The 24,189-nt window shown below is 39.5% G+C and overlaps 1 protein-coding gene across 1 annotated transcript in view; it reads left to right on the top strand.

Annotated features, from left to right (window-relative positions):
* CSTPP1 (centriolar satellite-associated tubulin polyglutamylase complex regulator 1) overlaps nt 1–24,189 on the top strand; it is an 84,997-nt gene that overhangs the window by 19,850 nt on the left and 40,958 nt on the right. The window contains exon 3 of the mRNA XM_075152238.1: nt 7,903–8,033. Within this exon, the coding sequence (XP_075008339.1) occupies nt 7,903–8,033 (131 nt within the window). The remainder of the gene's footprint in view (nt 1–7,902; nt 8,034–24,189) is intronic.

The following is a 24,189-nucleotide window of genomic DNA, read 5'->3' on the forward strand; positions in this document are numbered from 1 at the left end:
AAGTTATGGCACCTGCATGCATGGCACCAGTATTGAATCTCTTTGGAACAGCCATTAAGTTATATTTCAGTAGTTCCTGGATCATCACAATCATAACGTGATTGTACTGCTACATTTTAAAATAATGAAAAGTCTAATTTATAAAACATGGAACTGTCTTACAATAAGAGATAGACTCTGCAGAATGGAGCAAGCAGGCCCTTACTTGTGCTTATACTTTGGCCTCAACTTTCTGAGAAGCCAGTTTGCCTTCATTTGGCATTATGCTTTGATCTCAGCAGTACAAGATAGGTGCAGTTATTCAATAATTTTCAAATTCAAACTCCTCCTTCAGTGGACATTGACATTTTGGTATCAAAATCCATCTCCAGCCGATGTCAATTCCATAGCTACTTCCAGAGTTGTTAGACTAGAGGAAATCTGAACACTACCTTGTGTTGCTCGTATTTTTAATAGTGTTTCTCTTCTTCGTGCCATCTTCTCACCCTTGCCACAGGTTCACTGCATGGTCTCTGTAGCATCTTGCAGCTAGTGAACGAATTCCACAGCATGACAGGGAGTGCAAAAATACATCTGTTGGTTAATAAAGGAAGCCAAAGAATGGAGATCATGGCTGTATGGTAATAAAACTTATTGAGGACTTTGTTCTCCCATACAGTCAGCATATAGAAGGTTATAGAGCAGTTCAATAAGGAATTTTCTGCTTGCCCCAAAATGTCTAGTTGGACCAGTTTGAACAAATACTAAATACATTAGCTGGAGAGTTAGCAGCTTTCTTTGTGTAGTTATAATTCTGGATTTTTTTATTTTATTATGGGTTTTTTTTTTTTTTTTTTTTTTTAGATTTGGGGGAAAACAGCAAGGGTTTTTGAGGGAAGCTGGGTAGCAACTTGCAATAATCTCCATAAAACTAGTTACAATTCATGCATCTGTCTCTGTGGTGCGCAACTTGCTGTGTTTTCTACTGTAAAAACGAAATCTCTATTTATACCAACAAGACCTTTCCAGACTCGCTGAAACACCATGTGGTCTGAAATAGACCTGATCAGACTGAAAGAGTTAGTCCTGGGTGATTGATGTTTATCTCTGAAGGCTTCTTTACTTTCCCCTTAAGCACGTTGGAGGGCTTCTGCAGGGCTATTTACCATCTTCCATTGTATGCTGTTTCCCATCTTCCTGAATACTAGGTTTCCCAGCTCATAACTCTAAGAAGCAGCTTTATTTCAGAGTAGAAAGGGGCCCCAATATGTGGCCTATTATATCCATATCAGCTTGCTAACCCTTTTCAAACAGCTATTGTGTTTTAATAGGGTCCTGCCTGGCAGGGGGAGTCCTTAATTCCTACTATGTAAGAATGGCCAGCTTGAGTTACAGCAAACTGCAGGATGCTGCTCTGATCAAAAGGCCTCTGTTTTTAGAGATTCCCTCCCCCGTTTGCTTTTTTTTTTTTTTAAATCCTGGGCTAATAATTCAACACAGTAAGGTCATTTTAGCTTTTGATTTGAAAGCTTCAAGGTGTTAAATTACTGACCTAGCATAGGAAAAATCAAGGGAGGGGGACTCTAAAAAAGATAAAGGGATTCCGGGTAATGAAGAGCAAGCACAGCAACTCCTTTAATCCTTTCCTTCTCCAGAATCTGTAGACTGGTCTCAGAGGGTTTGATTTGCTGCAAAGCAACATAAGAAAGCTTGTTCGCTGCCTACTCTGAGCTGTGTCACAGGTGCTGTGGTTCATTTCCTTTCAAACAGTACTTGGGATAATCTCTGTGCCACCTGTATTAACTCTGCCATGAATACAGAGATTCCTGAGCCTATACCAAGAAGCCTGAAAACAAATCATTAAAATTTGTGTCACTCTTTCCACACCCTTCAGCTGAAATAAACTTGAGTGGGTGAGACAGAAAGGATCTCAAAAAATCCAGTCTCTGTGTTTGCAGTGTTACATCACCCAGTCTCGCCAAAATGTTAAGAGTGTTAATGATTTCCTATCTGCCTGGTTGTTAAAAAAGGATTTTTCCTTAAAGCCAGTCATCAGGAATAACTTTCAGCATCTGTTTCGTCTTAACACTGCTAACACATTTCAGAGGAAGTGCCTAAAAAACACTGCTAATTTCATTAGAGGAAGACAGTGATTTCCTTGAGGCTGACTTCATTGTCCCAAATGTTAATATCTGTGGAATTTAAAAAAGCACTTGATACAACAGCTTTGAATTGAGGAGTGCTAATGCTCCTATGCTACCTTCCAAGAGGGATAGGTAAAGAAACAGTCCAATGATTGGTCTGAATATTGCAAGTAGTATAGTACACTTAAACCAATAGGTGAAGAATAAAATCATCTTAAATTAAACTACACTCATGTGGCGGTAATTTATTCATCACAGCAGTGAAACTGGGTTTTTTTTTCCCAGTGGTGCCTTCAGTGTTAAGTGTTCCCTCTCAGGGCTGGTTCCAGGCAAGGTAAACCTCACTTTGCTATTTCAGAGCATAGCCTCGGGGTAAGTGTGATTGTTCGCTTGGGGATGCCTTGTGTGTGGATGAGTTATTTAACCACAGAAACTGCCTAGCTTTTAAAGCCTTTTGAATATCAGTATTTTCTATTGCTAGAGCTAGTTCTTTGTTACCCATTGTACCGTAGTCTCTAATCCTAATACTCCTGATTATCCCTACTTACTGTGCTTTGGTTCATACCATGAAGCAGTCGTGGAGCTCGTGACCTGGGTTCCTTTCATATGAAACTAAACTGGAAGATGTTTTCCAATTGCAAATGAGCATTCAGCCCATGGGACCAGACTAGAGCTAGTCCAGAGAGTGTTTCAAGAAAAAACGAACCCTGAGATACCCATAATGTTGACATCAGGTCCTCTGCACTGTTTCTCTTTACAGATGTTTCTGTCAGTCTAGATACAGCCTCCGATGGCAGCTTTGCCTTCGAGACTACCTTATTTTCGCTTAAGATGCTAAATTCTGTTTTAATGACTTAGACACCTGTGTAACTGGGAAGAAAAGTAGTGTGTGGGGGGGGAAATTGTTCATGCTGGAGAAGCAGCATAAGCCTTCAAAGTGAGTAGTTCTTCCTTGTTGCAGTTTAACCCCAGCTGGCAGCTAAGCCCCACACAGCCACTTGCTCACTCCCCCCTGGCGGGGTGGGGGGGAGAATCAGAAGGGTAAAAGTGAGAAAAGTCGTGGGTTGAGATAAAGACAGTTTAATAGGTAAAGCAAAAGCCGCGCGTGCAAGCAAAGCAAAACAGGAATTCATTCACTCCTTCCCATCGGCAGGCAGGGGTTCTGCCATCCCCAGGAAAGCAGGGCTCCATCATGCGTAATGGTGACTTGGGAAGACAAACGCCATCACTCCGAACGTCCCCCCCTTCCTTCTTCTTCCCCAGCTTTATATGCTGAGCATGACGTCCATATGGTATGGAATATCCCTTTGGTCAGTCGGGGTCAGCTGTCCCAGCTGTGTCCCTTCCCAACTTCTTGTTGTATCCCCAGCCTACTTGCTGGTGGGGTGGGGTGAGAAGCAGAAAAGGCCTTGACTCTGTGTAGGCGCTGCTCAGCAGTAACGAAAGCATCCCTGTGTTATCAACACTGTTTTCAGCACAAATCTAAAACATAGCCCCATACTAGCTACTATTAAGAAAATTAACTCTATCCCAGCCAAAACCAGCAGATTCCTTCATCGTGCTTTCGATGGAAAATGCAAGCAGTAATGCTCTAAGTTAAGGAATAACGGTCCTTGTTCCTTGTTTTGCATTTAGTAGAGGAGTCGTCCTGTGAACTCATTCAGCTCTTTGCATGGTAACCAAAGGTGGCACCTGCTAGGGGGACAGCAGGGTCCTGGCAAGCTCTTCTATCCTTCTCGTGGACTTGGGGCTCTCTCTGCATTGTGCATATTTGGCTTTGCCCGAGTTCAGCAGGCAGAGGCTAACTACTGTAGTGGGTTTCAATTGGGATGTTACCATAGCATCCTGGGACTTTTACAATCTATTTAGAAGTCCAAAGGTTTGAAAAGAGTGCTTGAAAGTTTCTGAACTCTGGCAAGTTGCCGAAATGTAATTACACAAAAGACAAAGCCTTACTGAAAGCAGCTCTGTTCAGAGAAGAAGCACCTGAGTGCTAGAGTTCCCAGCATAGCCATTTCTGAGAGCTGGGGCTGTTTTATCACAGTCTCCTCCCAAAACTTTTTTTCTTCCTCTCACGTGCACGTGCCATCCCACAAGCGTGGACTGGACGTGCTGCAAGATGCAGCTTTCTCAGCAGTGGCGTTGGAAGAGACTCTGCTCTGTGGTTTGGCTGCTCTGGGGCATGTAAAGGAAAGGAGTGAAAAAGCAAGCATCTCGAAGTCCCTACTGTAAAAGTTTCTTTAGATCTTCCCATTGAGCAAGAACCTTACTTTATTTTTCTCTCATCTTGCTCCAGAATATTCTCACAAGTGAATGGGAAAAGCCATTTTGTTAACGGAGTACCCAGTTGCCTAACAATTCTTGTGTGAAATATGAGTGTTTGCAGTGAACTGGTGTTAACTAATGAACATTCAGTTCAATTTCTAGTCTCAGTTTCAGCAAGACAAATAAAATCACGTCATTAGTAACTTCTGTTAATGTTCTAATTCGCCTACTCTGTTTACTGGTAATGTAGAGGGCCGGGGCAACCATTAGGTCTGCAGTAGGAGGCTTGGAGACTTGAAGAGTTGTTGAAAGCTTTCTTCTTGAAGGAATCTCTTGCAGATGGCTGCACTAAATGCCTAAAAGGGGCAAAGGAGAAGTTAACCAGAGAAGTAAAAAATTGTTTTCCCTGCTTCTAGTTCACAAACCCATTTCTAAATGATTGAGGACAAACCTTGTTGAGATACCCTCGGTTTTTTGTAAGTCTTTCTTCTGCAAATGTGCTGATAAGCTCTGGCGACCTAACTTTGCTAAGGGTATGAGTTGTTCAGTGAGAGGAAGGCAGACAGAGGGAAGACCGAGCAATCTTAAGGGAAGAATCTCAGCAGCTGTTAAACTTGCTGAGAATGTTTGAGCTAAGTTTGTTGCTTTGCTCTTGATATCTTGCTTAGTTAAGCCATTCCTCTGAGTCTGCACCTGGTTTTATTTTTGCATTCAAAAGAAACTGGAAAAGACATCTGTTCACATGTATATAAAAAACATCGGTAAGGTGTTGGTGATACTCCCTACATGCTGTTGGAATACCTGCAACAGCTTTGGGTCGTCACCGTTTCTTTTTCTTCCAGAAGGGTTTACCTGCAAACCGTTGCTACTTGCCACATTAATGATAACTTTACCTCTGGGCAATTGTTAAGGAAAAGGTGGCCAAGTTATTTTTATACTGCCCACCTACCCATGATAAAGGAATTTCAAAATATATAGTTTGTTCAAAATGTATAGTGTTCCTGTCTCTTGTAGTGATCTTGACCCTGCCTGAGAATAGATCTGTTGATTTGTCATTGGGCTGCTTGCTGGATAGCTCCATCACGGGCCGGCTCCTTTGAGCTGAACTTTTACAGCTTATAAAAAGGTATTTGTAAAGTAGGGTCTCTGAAATGCAGGATCTTAACTGGGATAAAATTCTGACTCCCATGCTCGCAGACTTCAGCTTTTGGGGGAAAATCTTTCCATTGTATAGTTAAACAAAATCTTATTGCAAGAAATGAGGAATGAAAGAAATATTGTACCTTTTACTCAACTAGCTGGCGGCACTTGGCTGTCAGCACATCCAGGTGTGCTGATGTTCCAACATATCCACCCACTCTTTTAACTGAGTAAGCAACAACAAATGATATCATACTCTTCTGCCTGCTAGGTTTAGAGCCATCCCATGCTGAAAATGCAAGTGACTTGAGTTTTCACTTATTAGAACTAAGGAGTAATATAGTAGGACTGTCTGCTGCAAATTAATAGTATGTTAGCTTCATGTCTGGACCTTTCCATTACAGTTGTGCCAGGATCTGCTTCCAGGCGTGCTGTAGTTGTTCTGAGGAACATAATTTCTTGCATTTAGTTGTATCATTGTGTCTTCATCTTCTTTCTCTTCCTAAACGTCTCCCTTATGTGTGTCATCTTTCTGAAAGCTGCCTTCTCCTATTACACCAAGTTTCTTCTTTTTCATTCGTATCCCTCTTTTCTCCATCAGCCTGTCAAATCATCAGCAAAACAATGCAAATAGGAAATGAAAAAAGTCTTACAGGCTGTGGTTTGGGATGAGAAGATCTGAAATCCCATTTCCAGCTTTGTCACAGACATCTTGTGGGACTTTATGCAAGTCACTTTATCTTACTCAGAACTCATTCACTCTAAGGCAGTGAGCTACAGCACTTTGTAATGAATACTCTTTACTTACAATGATAGTCACAGGAGCCCTTTCCTGTAATTTTGGCATATTTTGATCAGACACATGATTTATTTATTTACTTCAATCTCTTGGGACAATGGCTGTGCTTGCCTCTGGTTTGTACAGCACTGGTGCATCAATAAGGTTTCATAAATACAAAATAATATATTTGTCCATGATATTTACAGAAAGAGTATTCCTAATTCCAGGATTCAAGAGTCATGAGTGTTTCTTAATCATAAGATGATTGTACTTGTTTTATTTGAGTCGCATTTCCTTCTGGGTAGGAGGGCTAGAAACAGTGTTCTGCACGTAGCTTTCAACACATGACAAAAAATTTCATTTACTCGCATGTCTTTGAGAACCAGAAATTGTGATTCTTTTCTGAAAAATGGAATTGGCTTCTTTCCACACGCCCCTCAGTTGTTACATCACTTTTTAATTTTGCTCAACTCTGTCTGATATAATTCTCTTTCAAATATAAGACCCTTTCCTATACTATGAAGGATAAAGTGATTTAAACTGTTTATATTTAAAGAGATGATTTAAAATTGCAAACTGAGAGGGTTCACACTGGCCACTGGATTTGGTCTGTTGTGGTGATGCTACCTATGGAGAGGTTCTGCTGTGATGAAAGTAAACTTGTATCTTTTCATTAATTCTCTCCTATGCGGGAGAGTTAAGCTGCTCTCCCAAGTGAATGTTTTTAATGATCTCTCTGGAGTCTTTGAAAGCTTTGTCCCACTTGTACGATGCAGAGTGAAATGCACAAAATCTATCTTTGAGGCAACCCTGTCATTATACCTTTTGGTATATAATGTTTGTATTTGCATTTCTATTGTTCTTGCATGTTGAGCTTTACCATGCCCAAAGGAAGCTTCTTACACTTCAGAGAAACCTTTTTAAGACAAATGTTTACTGTAAGAAGTTAGCCTAAAGTGCTTACAACTCAAATATGAGAAATTTGTACTAAAATACAAGAATGTGAATATCAAATTGACTATCCATCATAATGACCAGCTACTCTTTTCAAAATGCAGTAGTGCAAAGTGTCGTTTAGTGAAGTGTCAATCTGCTTTTCATGACAACTGAAGTAGATTTTATACATCCAATACAGTCAAGTTTCAGTAACCTAGAAATGAAATCTTGAAGCTTCTGTTAAAGAGGAATTTTTTTGTTTCTTTTGCGGCTTCACGGAAAACTGTGATGAGAATAGCAGTGAAGTTCAAGTGGTACTAAAAGAAAGGGCATTTTCTGGTCAGATAAACAACAGTTACTCTTGGCCAGCCGTTTTCCAATGGATTGGTTTCAAATAAGTGGCTCTTGGACACCCCTTGCTGGGATTCTTTAGAATGAATTTTACTTTCACAAACCTCTAATTCCTATAATTAAGTTCCAATGTGTGGTTTTTGCAAATAATCTTCTCTCTAGAGAACAGATGGGTATAAGCTTTGGAGATTTGGTTTCACCAAATGTAACTGCCAGTGGTTTTCTTGCTACTGTTCCAGCTGGCCCCAGAACATTCACATCGGTTCAGCTTTCTAATGTTCTCTTGTTTTGACTTTATCTCCACAGTTTTAACAGCGTGCGTCAAGGAACACACATCTTGTTCCGTGAGTTCAGCTTTGTTCAAGCTACCCCTCATAACAGGGCGTCTTTTCTTCGGACCTTCTGGAGGTGCTTCCGAACAGTGGGGAAAAATGGAGGCAAGTATTCCAGCATCTGCTGCTGTCCTGTTACCTTGACATTAAAATCATTAGCTAGACTATTAATGCAGTACAAATACTGACACTTCACACTGTGTTCTGATGTTCTAACATTGTTGATAGGGAGACACAATCACAGTTGCCTGTGGAATAGTTAATAAATGCTCGCAGCATAAAGTAGCGTAGGAGCACCTTGTTGCCAGTGCTACTTCCATTACGGAACAGCATGTCAAGCAACAGTAGATCAGAGGGAGGACATTTGTAGACCTGTGCATAGGGGTGGATAAAAAAATAAAATGTGCTGGGCGTTGGTGGATGGGAGCAGTAGCAGACCCGGAGATGGTAACAGTATAGGGTATGGAGCATGGGGGAAGGTAGGTGCTGAGATTATTAGGCAGTTGCTCTGACTAGCAGCCCTGCGGGAGGTAGGGAATATAGTGGTGTTGGGCTGTAGGGTGGCAGAACACTGCCAGCCGAGCTGTGCCTGAGCCAGTCCTGGCACATCTCCTAGATGATACTGCAGGATCCTGATGGCTCTGGAAGGGGAACCACTGACAACTGTGCGACCTCTTCCCCAACCCTACCCACAAGGAAGAAGCTCCCATGCCAAAATAACTGTTCAGCGCTGTACCGTATTGTCTAGCTATTCTTATACTGCACTTGATATATTAGGTATTACAGAACTGGCCAGGGTGCAAAATAAACTCATGTAACTACATGCAACTAAAATCATGTTTTGTTTTAGTTTTTAATTTAGTATTTTAAGCAAATACACTGAATGTTGCTGTACAAATAAGAATTTCGGTGACTTTTTTTACTATAAGCCTCACTTGTTTCGGGCTATTCAGCCTCACTTCTTGTTGCAGGGAAGACTAGAACCATTCTCTTAAATATAGATAAAACGTCACCTTCTGGCTAAGCTTTGCAACAATACTGCTTATGATGAACAAGTTTGCAAGACTATGAATAATGACCTGGCTTTTTTGACATATGCCATTTTAGATCCTTGGAAATGAGACAATCGTAGTTAAACATGACAAAATCTGTAATTAGCTACTGAAGTGACTGACTATGCTGTCTGTAACACCTTCTTCCCACTGATAGGTACTTTGTTACATTCTAAATCATTTATATTAGTCCAGGGATAATATTTTTAAGATTCCGGGTAAATTGTATGATACTAATCTAAGCAGTATGCAGTGAGGACATACCTGATTTGCGGTCAGGTCGTAGTCAGGAAAGATAAAGTGTAGACTCCTAGAACATACTTCTGTAGGGAAGTTAAAGATGATAGTGAAGGAGTCATGCACCAGAACTGAAGCTGTCAGTGGTGAACCTTGTTGACAAATTAAGAAGCTATCTGATGGAAAGTACCCACTGCCGTACTTTCAATGCAAGTTTTCATCAAGCTTCATCTATCTAGCATCTGACTCAGCCAGATGATGGGCACCTGGATTTGTTGGAAAGAACTGAAAAGTTTTAGCCACATAATATCTCCCTTCTCTTTTCCTTTTAGCAGTTCTAGGTGAATATGTGGAAGAAAATGTAATCACCAAGGTACTTTGAAGGGGAAGGGGGAGCATAGGAACAAAAGCTCAGGTGGATGTTACTGTGCTCTGGTTGTGGCTTTAAAAAGAGTTCAACATATATTTTTCTGACTTTAAAGTCCAGTGGCTGCACTTTTTAGTCTGAGCAAATATGGCATGTTTACCTGTATATTTACACATTTATATACATTTTCTTTTTACATTAACTAGAGACAGAAATGCATCACTTTAGAGAGCTTGCTGTCAATATTTTCATCCACTCAGTCCAATTTCTCTGATTGTCTAGCAGTAATTACAGACTAGAACCTTGATTTTATTCATTTCAGTTTTATTTGCTATGGGATTTTTTTCTGCTATACTTGCGCATAGGGGAACTCAAAACATTCATGGTCTCTTAAGAACTAAGCTCATTACTAAGAAGAAGCTGAACCTGTGCAACATGGTGGGTGAAATATGGTCATTACCACACTCAGGCATAGACTAGACCTGGATTTCTTTCCTTGAAATACATTGCTTTTAGATGAATGCGGGAAGGAATCATGTTATACAACAAATAGCAGCACCCGAAGTGAGGTCATTGGTGATCTGAACTACAGAATGAGTCTCTTAACAATAGAAGAAGTCAGACTAAGTGATGCCCAAAGCAAGTAAGACTTTCAAAGTAAGACTTTCTTTAGAAGCTTTTTTTCTTTAGAAATGGTGGTACATTTTCTGATTGGATTATTCCAGAAATTAGTTTTAAGTTGTTTCTTTATGATCACTGCACTAGAACACAAGACCATATGTACATACCAAATTAAAAACAGTTACACAACCTTGCATGGAATCATAACTCTATCTACAGATAGTTTGTTGCTACAGCATCTCATTTTATGGTGATACAATTTTGACAACTTAAACGTCGTATTATGTGCAGGAGTATATTGGGTTTGCATGGCAAGGTTTTGCTAGTGGTGGGTTTACAGGGTGGCTTCTGTGAGAAGCTGCTAGAAGCTTCCCCTATGTCCAATAGAGCCAATGCCAGCCGGCTCCAAGACGGACCCGCTGCTGACCAAGGCCAAGCCCATCAGTGATGGTGGTAACGCCTCTGTGATAACATATTTAAGAAGGGGGAAAAAAACTGCTGTGCAACAGCAGCTGGAAGAGAGGGGTGAGAACATGTGAGAGAAACAACTCTGCAGACACCAAGGTCAGCGAAGAAGGAGGAGGAGGAGGTGCTCCAGATGTTGGAGCAAAGATTGCCCTGCAGCCCGTGGTGAAGACCGTGGTGAGGCAGGCTGTCCCCCTGCAGCTCATGGAGGTCCACAGTAGAGTAGATATCTGCCTGCAGCCCATGGAGGACACCACGCCGGAGCAAGTGGATGCGCCCGAAGGAGGCTGTGACCCTGTGGAGAGCCCGTGCTGGAGCAGACTCTTGGCAGGAGCTGTGAACCCGTGGAGAGAGGAGCCCATGCTGGAGCAAGTTTGCTGACAGGACTTGTGACCCTGTGGGGGACCCACGCTGGAGCAGCCCATTCCTGAAGGACTGCACCCTGTGGAAAGGACTCATGCTGGAGCAGTTTGTGAAGAACTGCAGTCCGTGGGAAGGACTAACGTTGGAGAAGTTCATGGAGGACTGTGTCCCATGGGTGGGACCCCACGCTGGAGCAGGGGAAGAGGGTGAGTGGAAGGAGCGGCAGAGACAATGTGCAATGAACTGACCACAACCCTCATTCCCCGTCCCCGCTCGCGGGGAGGAGGTAGAGAAATCAGGAGTGTGATTGAGCCCAGGAAGAAGGGAGGGGTTGGGGGAAGTTGTTTTAAGATTTGGTTTTATTTCTCGTTATCCTACTCTGATTTGATTGGTAATAAATTAAATTAATTTCCCCAAGTCGAGTCTGTTTTGCCTGTGATGGTAATTGCTGAGTGATCTCCCTGTCCTTATCTTGACTCATGAGCCTTTCGTTATATTTTCTCTCCCCCTGTCCAGTTGAGGAGGGGTAGCGATAGAGCAGTTTGATGGGCATCTGGCGTCCAGCCAGCGTCAACCCACCACAAGGAGGTAGATAAGTTACAGAGTCCTGGTAAGAAATTCTGTTTATGGTTATCCTATACTATGCAACAGAGCATGGGACAAAAAACCTGCTGGTTCTGAAATTAGAAGCAGTATAGCTCGGATTAACGTTAGTATATTGCTTTTGAGACCTGAACTAGTACTTTCTGCATTTGGTGCTGTGTCAGATGTATGGGGAGTTATTAATCAAATAGAATTTGATTTCAATAGAATTTCTGTGTACAGAAAAGGGTGAAAATATGCCCTTTGCTTTCTACAGCAAGATTCTGCTCTGTCCCAGTTTTCTCTCCTGGGTTTGTTTCTGGGCAGGGATGGCTCCATGCTTCGGTATTGTCATTGATTTATGTCTGCGAAGAACTATGAAGGCATCTTTTGTCTTCCTTTGTCAAAAGTATTACATTCACTAACTTCCATGTCTCCCAGGATGTTCTTGTTTTTATTTATTCCTTTGCCATAAAAGTGTTTACTGCCATTTTCCCCTCTCATTTACTTCAAGTTTCATTCCAGATTTGGATTTCTGTTTTAGGAGTGAGTGGTGGCTTTTTCTTAGTTTTGTCCATCTGTGGCGGGTATCCCTGATAAACTGCATAAAAGCCAGCTCTGTGAGGATATAGGTCAACATAATAAGTGAGAACATGCATCAAAGCTCGCACCCTTGCTGGAGGAAGCGAGGGAGAATAAAATTAAAGATGTAAGATGATGCAATTTCTAAGCTTATAAAAACTTAAAAAACCCCAAACAAAAAAAAAACACCAACACCTTTTTACTTCTGAGTGTTTAACTGGGAAAAATAGACAATATTTTTTTAACTTTAAAAAAATGGACAATATCTCACAGATGAGTGAACTGATTGCTTAATCTGGCTGCTAGTTGCTCCTCCTTGATGCAGGGAAATTTACTGCTTTGTCTGTCACTCTAGAAATAACCATGCCTTGACTTGGAATATGCACCTTGTTCACCCAAGCAGATGCACCTAGCCATGAGTTCTCAAAGGGCCAATACGAGAGAAATCTGTCTGAACAGAAGCAATACTTAAATGTAATCATCCGTGTATGTGCAGAACCATGTATACACTAATTGAAGTGCACTAACATTACTGTTTCTCTTGGGAAATTACTGTAGATATTACTTTTCTACTTAATTCCTTATCCTTTTGAATTACTGCAAAGTAGTTCTTCATGGAGAAATGCAGCAGCTTTTATGTTACATTTTTCTATGTTAGCCCTGCTACTTGATGAGTTCTAGTTACATTGCCCTTCCTAACTCTTTTTGTTTGGAGACTAGATTTTTCCTTTTGTCTCCAAACAGCAAGAAAAAATGACTAGCTTCACTAAATGTGATAGTAACATAACACACTTCAAAAAGTAAAGAAAAAGGGTTTTTTTGGTTTTTGAGGGATTTTTTGTTTTTTTAAAAAGAGGATTTCTGTTCCATGATATGCTGGATCTGTTTTCTTTACAGGATTTCCCATTGTTTTTAGGAGCTTAGCAAGATGCAGAGTTCTATTTTCAAGTATGCGTAAGCATATCTGGGATTCCATACATTGGGGAAAAAAAATTAGGTTTATTTTAGAATGTGATCCAGTGTCAAGAAAGTGGGGTGGACTTCACAAAATTTCTTCCCTCCCTTAAATACTTACCAATGACACGCAACATCCGTAGAGGTGGTTAGAGGACCGCTAGCTTGTGTGTTGAGAAGCACAGAGCATAATGCTCAGTTAGCAACAGATTTCTCCCAGAGGAAGGCAAAATGACCAGAAGTTTTGTTTTCCCTCTGCTTATGCTTAAATTGACCTCTTGGAATCTAGCTGACCTGCCCTTTTGAATTGTCTGTTCCTCAGGACTCTTTAATTAAAACTGTGCTTTCTCAGTTTAAACAGCCCCTGCAGAGTTCTGCTGTGAAGCTTCATAAGGTCAACATATGCCTCTCCCAACCCCCATGGCTTTCATGTCTTGTTGGTTCTCTGTTTTTAATTAAAAAGATTTTTCCTTAAATGCTTTCCAGCCAATTAGAGAAATTTTGCACTGAGAAACTTGTTCCAGGCCTGATGTATTGAGAAGTGAACAGAAAGCTCAGTCAGGACCATTGGCACTTTTTTCTAGAGCCCCAGCTTGCTTTGGTGCTTTTCAACAGCTTTTCTCTTTTTTCTTTCTCCGCGCCCCCCCCCCCCCCCCCCCAATTTAAAATTGCTTCCAGCAAAAATAGCTGCTGTTTGATACCTTAGATATAGCCCTGGAATGGTTCAACACCAGATACAGGATCTTTTCCTTCCACTCAGGGGTGATTGTTACTTTATTTAGACTGACAAAACTACAAACACTACTGAAGCATAAAACTGCTGCAGAAAATATGTTGGACTATATTGGTTGAGGATCCTTTTTGCAGACTCTTACCTCCCCTTCAGACAAAAAGTACTGTTACTGCTTATATTGAATTAAAATCTTCTTATAAACTTACCTTGTTCCTTTCACATTCATCACGAGGTGTAATGGCTACCTCTTTGCTTCTGCACACTTGAATTAGGAAATTGGAAGCCTAACTACCTGTGGAGCTTGGGGAAGGAAGGCTTACCCCAACCAAGCACGCAATCTCTGTCACGGAATGAGAAGAGTAATATGTCTCTGACTAGTTCTTTTTGAGCTCGCCAGGAAGGCTGGATTCCTTACAAAAATTAAAGAAATGCCCTATCCGTATGATTCATGTAACCTGGAGATTGAGAAGAGCTAAAAGGACCACTGTTCCCCCAGCTCTTTTTTGAAAGATGCTATTTTAATACATTTTGCTGACAAGATTAGTTTCTTGAGGTTCCAAAACCCCTTCCTTCATTAGTGTCATTCTAATGCTTCCATGTACTCTTTATATTAAGTTCCTCCCTCTTTTTTTACTCCCTCCCTTGTAAGGGATAGTCTTAACACTATCTCCATTTGTAGCTTAGCCAATCTTTATTTAGTGAGAGGCATAGAACAATATAGCGATGATCGCAGCAAATGTCAGAATCTTCTGCCCTTTCCCTTTTGTTATTAAAACTAAATCAGATCTTTATACCATGTTATTGTAGGAAAGTTGTTATGAATCAGTAAGGTCTTATCGTATGTCCTAAAGATAATTAAGTTGTGGATTTTAATACAGTGTTGTCTGGAAGCTCATTCTGCAGTGAAATAGCCTTGGCTGAAATGATTGGTCTCCAGCCTTTATTCACTTTGCAGCTCCTTTGCCCTACCATTATAGCTGTTTCTGTTTATGATTTATCAATGTAGCTCTGCCTGGAACCACTAATGACTCTGGAATATCAGGACAAAGGATTTCTGAAGCTGAGGAGAAATAAATGGAGGATTACATTTTAGAGATGGTGAGGTATATACAAGCATTGTAAGTTAAACCATCTGCATTACATAGATCTAAAATGCAATGCAGTAATCATTTTTAGAAGTAGTAGCACGTGGGTCAGTGATGGGATCTTCAGTTAGCCTCTCCCTGAATTGAGTTCGTACCATTCTGTCAATGCAGTTTGTGAAATTAAATGTAGTACACTGGAAGTCCTCCTTACCTAATCTGGTTTTGTTTTTTTCTTCCCCCCAGTATTACATTTCCTCTTCAGCTATATCTCTGAACATGCACCAGCTCATTTTAATTTCCAAATGTTTTTTTTAATTTCATATTCTAAGATGTATATCTCTCTAAATGCACTTTTTTGGAAAATCAATAAGCTTTTCTGTTTGTTTTCTAATGTTTTCTGGCTGTTTTGTGTCTTTTGACGGTTCTTCGCTGGTTGTGTCATTGGCAAATTAAATTAATATGTTCTTTACTTTTTGTCCCAGTTGAGTGAAACATTTAAATGAGTTTATGTACAGTGATCATTGTTGCATTCTGCTAAGCAATTATCCAAAATTCAACTGGTAATTATTATTACCATTTGCTTTGCAGTCTTTTGGCAAGTTTCCCATCCCTATGACAACATTCTTATTCAAACCAACTGAAATGGATTTTTTCAATTAAGACTTTTTTAGGTTCCAATATGGGCCTGAAGAGTTTAGTACTCCAAATTGTGGGGAAGTTCCCTGGAATAAAATTGGTTCTAAGTTGTGTGATCTGGGCTGGGATTCTGAATGCTCCATGTTTCTTATATTAAATGAACTTGGTCTATCTCTTCTCTCACTTGTCACAAGTCTTGAGAGATGATCTGCACACTACATATGCATATACATAGAAAGTCTCTGAAGCATTAGCTTCATTAAGTAGTATGTTTTATGATGTTTCTGGTCTACTCTTCAGCAGCAGAGATGCTGAAAGGGAGAGAGGGAGGTAGAGAAAGGAGATGAAAATCTTGTTGTCTCTTGATTCCTTATACTATGACTTTCTGGAAAGAGGTTGCAAGAAAATAAGAGCCTCTGTGAAGCCTCCCACGCCTGCTTTCAACCCACTGTTGGCTCTTAACCTGCCCTGAGATGTGAAAGTACCTGAACTGAGGAAAGAATTATCTTCATCCCTTCTCAGTGAACCATAAAACATACTTCTCCCCATGCTGTTGGCTTCAAGTGTATGTCTGTGCTGTGTAATGCAATGTTCATATAGACAATCTAAGCTCAGGGTTGGTGTTTCCGTATGGTACAATTCAGCACTATCTCAAGACAGTAGCGTGGGACCTGAAAGTTGCAGAGCTATATTTCTTTGACAGCAGCCTGAGACCAGTTGATCTGTCTCAGCAGGTCAGCTGACATAGGGGGAGTGTTTTTATGGTGCGTCCAGGTAGCTCATTGCTGCGGAATAAACTCTGGCATCTCTGTGTTGAGCTACTGTGAGCAGTGTAGATGCAATCTGAGGAAGAGCAGTATGAAGAGAATGTGTGTTCCAGTTCAGTGTGAACAGAAGAGTAAGGACCCTCCTTTATACACATGCAGTTAATTCTTCAAAGTAGCCTAGGTGCTAGGAGATGTCATGATAAGTGAAGAGAGATCTACATTTTTTAATGTCTTTTTTAAGTACTGTTGTCCAGCTGCACAAAAAATCTCTGAACCAGTTCTTTGTGTCTTTATCGTCCCAGCTGCTTCTTACAGTTTTTCTCTCTGGTGGTCTTCTTATTCATAGTTTCCATCACCACAGATTCACTTCCTAGCTTTCCTAAGTTAACCCGATTGATTTATGTAGTGTGGTCCTGACTCCAGAGTCTGTGTCTCCTGCTGGGTCAAGCAGGCCTGACCTCTAGCTAGAAGTTTTTTGCCTGTTTGTTGATTGTGAATTTGGACAACTACAATCTCTCACCCCCTGTTCTTCCACTCCATCTATTAGTTATACTCACAAAAACTTTAAATTTAGTTATTCTGGTAAAATAACCTTGGGAGTGCCATTTCTTTCTTTTGAGGAACTGATTTTTCCCTATGGTGTTAAAAGGACTGACATGAGCTGAATTTCTGTTGCTGTAACTATGTTACCAAACTCTTCCAGCAAACCGTTTCTTGTTAGGCAAGATACTTGGTGCCTACAAACTCATAATCTCTCAGGAAATCCCTACTCTGCACTTCGTTTTGAGGCCTTGGTGCCATTCAGTATGTCCATGTTTGACTAAAGGTGTGATGTTGAATTAGTTTAGCTAAACAGTACAGCTGTGCTTAGGTGTAGAAGTTCTTACATCACTTTAAAGTTGCTTTACCTCAAAAAACGTCTGTAAGTCTGGTTTAAATCAGTATGATCATGAATAAAGGTGTTGTATATGATTAAAAGGATTGTCGGTTTGTGCTTTGTTATGCACCTTTCAAGAATCCTAGATGAGTATCAGTAGAAGTGATCTGCATGCATGATTAGTACTTTGATATGCTACTACTACTTTACGAAATGGAGATAAGGTAGTACTATGGAAAACCTGTAATCTGCAAATGAGTTATGAAATGTAGTCGGTAATATTTATAAATTAAGCTTGATCCATTTTGAATTTGTCGAAGGGACGTGATTCTGATAATGTACAGTCTGATACCTTCCTTCATAAGCTGATCTGAGAGTGATTGGCATTCCATGCTCTTAGTAAGCATGAACCTCATCACCTCCGTTGGCACAATGGACCTTTCTTGAGCTTGGAGGAGGAGATACTTGAATATCAACGAGCTCTTTTCGACCCCTTTTTCTCTCTAGAGCCATATCCCATGGGATTCTTCCAAGCAGATCTCTGAAGACATTGAACTCTGCTCTCCTGAAATCCAGGGCTGTGGTCCTGCTTTTTGCCAGGTAGATAAATTCCTGAAAGCTTCAAGAAATGGTTTTTCAGGTATAAAGACAAAGACCTTAGAAATGCTTCAGGCGCAGGAAGAGCTTCCACAGAAGTTCACACCTTCCTAGACTTCAATGTCAGTTAGCCAAAAACCACAAATCTGTAGGATAAAAGCTTTGCTATTTCTAGTGCTCACAGAGATACTTGTCAAATCTTGTCTTCTCTGAGGTTTTCCTGCATTTAGGTCTAGTCCCAGAAGCAGTCAAAATTTACATCAGCTGATTTAATAAACTGGTATAGATTCCCCAGTAGAACTTGTCTATTATTTGTAATGGAGTAACCTGGTGTTGCTTAATAGAAGAAGCAATAGTACCAAGGGGGGCTTGAGAGTACAGGGAGTACATAATAAACCTAAAGGAAACCGAACATTTGAAAAGAAATGGATTTTTTTTTCTGTTGGAAAGTGCAAGTATGTTGTGTTACTTGCAAAGTGTTACTAGTGTTCATTTTCATAGAGGGAGGAGAGATGTCAGGAAAGGCAATATTGTCCTGAATGGAATTTCAACCCTTCCCCTTTTGTTCCTTTGTGCTGTAGAACAAACTTTCATTCTGAACTATATTCACCCCCTCCTCTAGTCAGCTCTTTACCTGCCCATTTTTTGATTATTTTGTATCATTATACTATCCTCCTCCTGAGTTTATCTGTTTGTTTGGATCGTCTGTTTCTTAAATATTTGTTTCCTTCTAGCCCTGGTATCTGGTTATCTATTACTACTTTTCACCCTACTCTTTCTGCTGGAGTTAAGTTGTTGCATATTCAAAGTTCTCATCTACCTTCTAGTCAAATTTCCCATATATAATTGCCAGAATAACTTACACATTATCTGAAAGGAAGTCAAGCTGTCAGTGCTTTTGGTGTGAAGCTGTCTCTGCATCACTATCTTATGTTAGAAACAAAGCTGCTTCTTTATTTCCTCTTGCTCATCCCCACTCTCCGTGCTGCTGATAGATATTTTTTCATTGCTGCCAGCAGTGGCAGAGGGATTGCTGTGCTGTGCGAAGTTACAGTGCAAAGCAGATACTAATCAACATGATTAGGATACCGAATAGTTAATATTGCAGCTTCTTCCTAAAAGAATTTTATTTTTTCTGTCTACTCTGATTGGAAACTTCTTTTATCAAACCCTTGAAATGACTGAACAAGTGTAATTGTCCTTAAGGCGCTGAGAAGTGTTTCATGGCTTTCTTTTGTGATGGACAGAACCTCAGATGTGATGTCTTAATTTCAGAATAATGATTAATGATGACACTTTTCTGTACCTGCTGTCTGAGGATCTCCAGGTATTTTACAGATGTTAAGGAATGAACCTTCCCAAAAATCTTGAGAATATTATTTTCACTTTACAGTTCTAGAGAGACAGGGGAATGAAGTGACTAGCTAAAGTTCACATAGTCAGAGGTAAAATCAAGATGTTTGGCCTTTTGATATTATGAATTCAATTTTATATGCTAAAATTATATTTTTCTTACAGATAGAGGCTTCTTTTACCATGAGACAAGTAGGAAAACACACGTTAGTATAAAGCAATATCGTTTAGATAAATTGTTTGTAAGAATCTGTCGTCTTTTTTTCTTGTTAAAAGTTTTGAAAGTAATCATTGCCTTACTCAGAATAGTAGATCACTGTGCATGACCTACATGGGATGATGTAGGATGTATTTTTAGTTGTTTTCAAGTTTGATGTTATAACCCCCTTTGCTACTTACTTCTCTAGACAAAGTCTTCAGAGCAAGATAGAAGTCAGATTAGTTAACGTGTCATCAAGTTCATCATCTTTATTGTAGAACCACATGCTCAGTATCACTTTCACAACAATCCTTCCCTCTTCGGGAGGGGAAGGTAATTTCATGTGTGTGCATTAGTAATGTTTACCCTCTCTGAAAGTACCTTGGCTCATAAGCATTCTGGTATTTAGCTGGTAACTGTATCACTTAGAAAGCCAATCTCTGTGTATAGAAGTTGCTAGCTTCTAAAGTAAAATTGGCAAGAGATTTTCCCTTTTGAAGGAGCTCAAAATAGAAACTGCTTTATATGCTGGAGTATCTTCTTTATTCATCTTCCCTCATTGTAAATTCAGAGTATTTCCCTTTTATATAGAGGTTGCAGTCTTTTGTTGTTTTTCCATAGCTTCAAAGTACTAACTAGTAGAGTCTTGTTCAAGCATGTTGTTCTTCAAGGGACCACCTTATAAAATAGCATACTGTTCTTTCCCCTTAGGTCCAGTCTGCCAGGCGAGTTGCACATAATGTCTAGTGAAAGATTCCTAAACACATCTGTTCTGTGAAGGGCCATCTTCTCAGTTCTTTTATTTAAGCACTGAAACACAGAAGCCTAGAACCTGATCTGGCTATGTTACATCTTGCTATTTATCTGAAAAGACAGGCTTAAAAGCCGAGTTTTGGATCTCAAACCCAGCAAAGTGGGATTTTGGCATTTGCACTAAAAAGGCTGCTGCACGGGAAAGTTGAATATGTGCAGCGGTGTAGCAAAAGCCAAAGCTAAAGAATACCTGCTGGAGCTTGTCCCTTGTTGCAGCTTAGGTCCATCATGTCTTGTCTTATGAGTACACAAGTCTGATGCCCAAACTAGAAATCTAGTTTTCATAGGTTTCTTAGATAGACAACAGAGAGTGCCTAATCCATAGGACAGTTTTGAACAATTCCGATGGGATCCTGGCCGTGAATCACTATCTGGTAACCTTTCTCTCTATTGATTGTATTACGAGTTTAGGTAGAGCAGCCTTTACATTGAGGACCTAAGTTTGGTGCCTGAAGTTAGGCAGCATAAAAATTACTCTTCCACTCTGCATTTCAAACGTGCTGTTTTCCAGATTAATACATTAAACCCTTAGCAAAATGTGTCTTTCTAACGATGCTGTGTTATTTCATTTCAGTTTGGCACTCACTCTTCTGTAATGCTCATGAATAAATCTTTTAGGAAAGTTTTTGATTCCATGATGCTTTTCTTCCCTTATAAATCTTCCACAGCTTTGGTATCTAAAATATCCCCTAAGCAAAGCAATGGAAAGTGAATACTGTATTAAATCTTATTAGACTAGAGGAGTTAAGAAACAAATCAATAGTCACTGAAATCAAATTTGTAATCTGTTGAAGTATTTCCTTTGAATCTTAGCTAAGACATCTTGCAGAACTAATATTAAAGGAAAAAAAAAATCTAGTGAAATGTCATTTATCTGTTTCTCAGAAAGTAAACACTGCCAGCTTTAGCAGATGCAGCAATTAAACATGGTTACTAAGGGAAGCAGGTTTTTTAAGAAGTAACGTAGCTACTGAAAACTTTGTTCATTATTTCTTTTGGCTTTTTCTGTAAGAAGAATGTATCTACACACCCTCGCATGCACACACAGAGTCTGGAGCTTTGTTTTATAAGGTCTTATGCTGTTTTAAAATAAATTACATTAGTTCTTGTGTACTCAAAATATTATTTCTGATAATAGGCATGCTTTAGGTGTATGTAAAGTGAATCTGTAGACAAACAGCCGATACTGAATAGGGTTTTGGCATTTTTTTTGTTGATGCCAAGTGGAAGATGTAAGCATTTTCCTCCCTTCTCTGCTCTCCTTGTTGTACTTAGTCTGCTGGAGCAAATGTGGGACAAGCAAAGAAATTCAAACTGGCAACTCCTGAATCCTAATCCTGTTAATCTGTGTCTTGGGCAAATCACTTAATCTCAGTGTACCTTCATTTTTCTATTTATACCCAACGAGGAGTTCCTCCTGTTGGATTAAATTAAGTAGTCTTTGGGCATACAAGTTTTGGCTGCATAGGTAAAACTGAGACTACTTAGATATCTGTATAGATCAAAGTTGATGGGATCAAGGCCTTAATGAACTCTCGTTTTTTTGTTAGTGGTAAGCAGTTAATTTTAGACAGATGCATGTAAACTTCCTTGCAGCTTCTTTCCATTAAAATAATTTAACTCTTCTTCAAATACACAAAAAAGAGTGAGTGAAACAGTATAAGCATTTGAAATTTAAAAACTTTACTATCAGCCTTCCTTCTCTTCTTCCCTCCCCTCCCCCTTCCCCAATTCAGACTCAGAAGTTTTTTCCTATGGGAATTTTTCTGCCTTTTAACAGTTCTTTGGATGATATTAAAATCAGTTCTGGAGGAAGGAAGGAAAGACTTCATAATAGTTAGAACTGGATTTCAAGAGCTATATCTATTCATGTGAAAACTAACCAAACTTGCAGAGAGGAAATATGAAAGTGGCGGCTCTGTTTGTTGTGGTTTGGTTGCAGAAGATTGTCACACGCAATGTACACAATCATCTTGAACTCTTTCAGTCCTAGCATAGTTTCAGCAGAGGGTGAGAAGGACCATTGATTTTAGCCAAATAGTTAAAATTTGTTGCCTTGCCTTCACATTTTTCTTAGTCTCTTTGTATTTGAGCATTTGCTAAATGTTTAATAACAAACCAGGTGTGGGTCAAATACATCTGATACTTAATTTGTGGATATTTGTATGATTCTGCTTCTGATTGGTACAAATTGAACATATTAAAAACCTAAAAACTCAGATTATGAAAGTGACATTGTACAAGCAAATCATTCTTCTTACTTGCCTTTTCTTTCTTGAGCATTTTTTATGTAACGTGGATATAGGTAGAAAAGAATTTTACCTTTTACTCACTTATGACTACTCTGCAGGGCACAGACCTCAGTATTCAATCACTTATAAGGAATGGCTCTAAGGTATTTTGAGAAGAGGCTTAGGTAAGTGTTAAGTTAATCTAATATATTAAGCAGCCTCAAAACACTGGATATTTGCTTGCTACTAAGTTAACTCTTCTTAGAAAATTATTGATTTGACTTGTAAGGCCATTTGCAGGCAACATAGCAAAAGGAACTTACATAACTCCTAAAGTTACACAATGATCAATTTGAAATCTTACTGTAGTAGTAATTGACTGTAGAGGAGCCTGAATCATCAGGGTGTTAACTGTGTCATCAAAAATATTCCTCACAACCTAGTCTGTGTGGAACATCAGTGTTCAAGCTATAGCCAGAAGTTATTCTAAAATCTTGGTTTTAGACCGTAGTAGCTTTTTGAGGAAATACAAGCAAAAATAAATAAATCCAGGATGAAATAGCTTGTATCTCTGCAGAAGAGATGATTTAAAGAAAATAACAAGAGAGTTTTCTTCAAAATACTGAGTTTTTAAGTTACTGAGGTATCCAGGAGTGACTTTTCTACTCTTCAGGAACCTTGTTCAGATAACTTTGAACTTGAAATGGTTTCAAGGTAAATGCAGATACGACAGATATTATTATCCTTGAGCTTTAAAGAAAAATTAGCATTCTAGTTGCCTTCTGTGATGATTTTGAGGAGAAACAAAACCAAATAAGCAAAAGCAACAACACTGAGCAATAACGGTAAGTGAAAACATCTCACAGAAAAAAACTTAGATTTAGCCTCTGAGACTGGCTCCCGTCTGCTGTAATTGGAAGTGCAACACAGAACTTCTTGGGTCTTGAATGCAGCTAGAGCGGCACGTAGGCTGCTGATTTTTCTGCACAAGTATTTATTTTCCCTTTGCTAACTGAGGGATTGTCCAGATATACTCAGTACAGTGTGCTTCTATCATTTCACTACTTCTGTATTGAGTTTTTTTAAAGCTTATTTTTAACTTGGATCACTTTCGTAATTAGATTTACAACACAGCTACTCAAACAATTCGTTTGTCAAACTGAAAGAGCAGTGAACTGTGACAGACAAGGTGGAGGTGAGAAATTGTCAAGTTTGCAATCAAAAAAATAGATACTGGTATTCCACCTTCAGTGTACAGATTGAAACCTACCTGATGAAATATGCACTTTTGTTCTACTGAGTGCTATGTGTGTTTCAGCTCATTCTTGATGCAATTATAAACATGATCATTTGCAATTCTTGGCTAAATTTTTTTTAAACAAAAAGATCCATTTGTATGAGATTTTATACCTCTCTAATCCTGATGCCTATGTACCTTAATATAAAAGCAGGCAGCAAAATACAAATGTGATTCTAATGGATAACTTTAAAAAATTGTATTCAATTATTTTAACCAACATACTCTACCTCTCCTTGCCATGATAGTTATAAATTAAAACTCATTCTGGTTTACAGCTCCGTTCCACCTACCAGTCTAGGTTAAGTAGGTTTTGATGGATGTCTAAAATATAATTAGCTTGTTCATTATAACGATGAGTGTAGCAGAAAGCGAGGAAGTTTGGGCATAAGTGGCAATAAATGTTATTGACTAATTTATAATGCTGAAATTAAAATCAATAAATTAGGG

This window comes from Calonectris borealis, chromosome 5, assembly GCF_964195595.1.
Source record: "Calonectris borealis chromosome 5, bCalBor7.hap1.2, whole genome shotgun sequence".
In the NCBI taxonomy this organism is placed as follows: domain Eukaryota; kingdom Metazoa; phylum Chordata; class Aves; order Procellariiformes; family Procellariidae; genus Calonectris; species Calonectris borealis.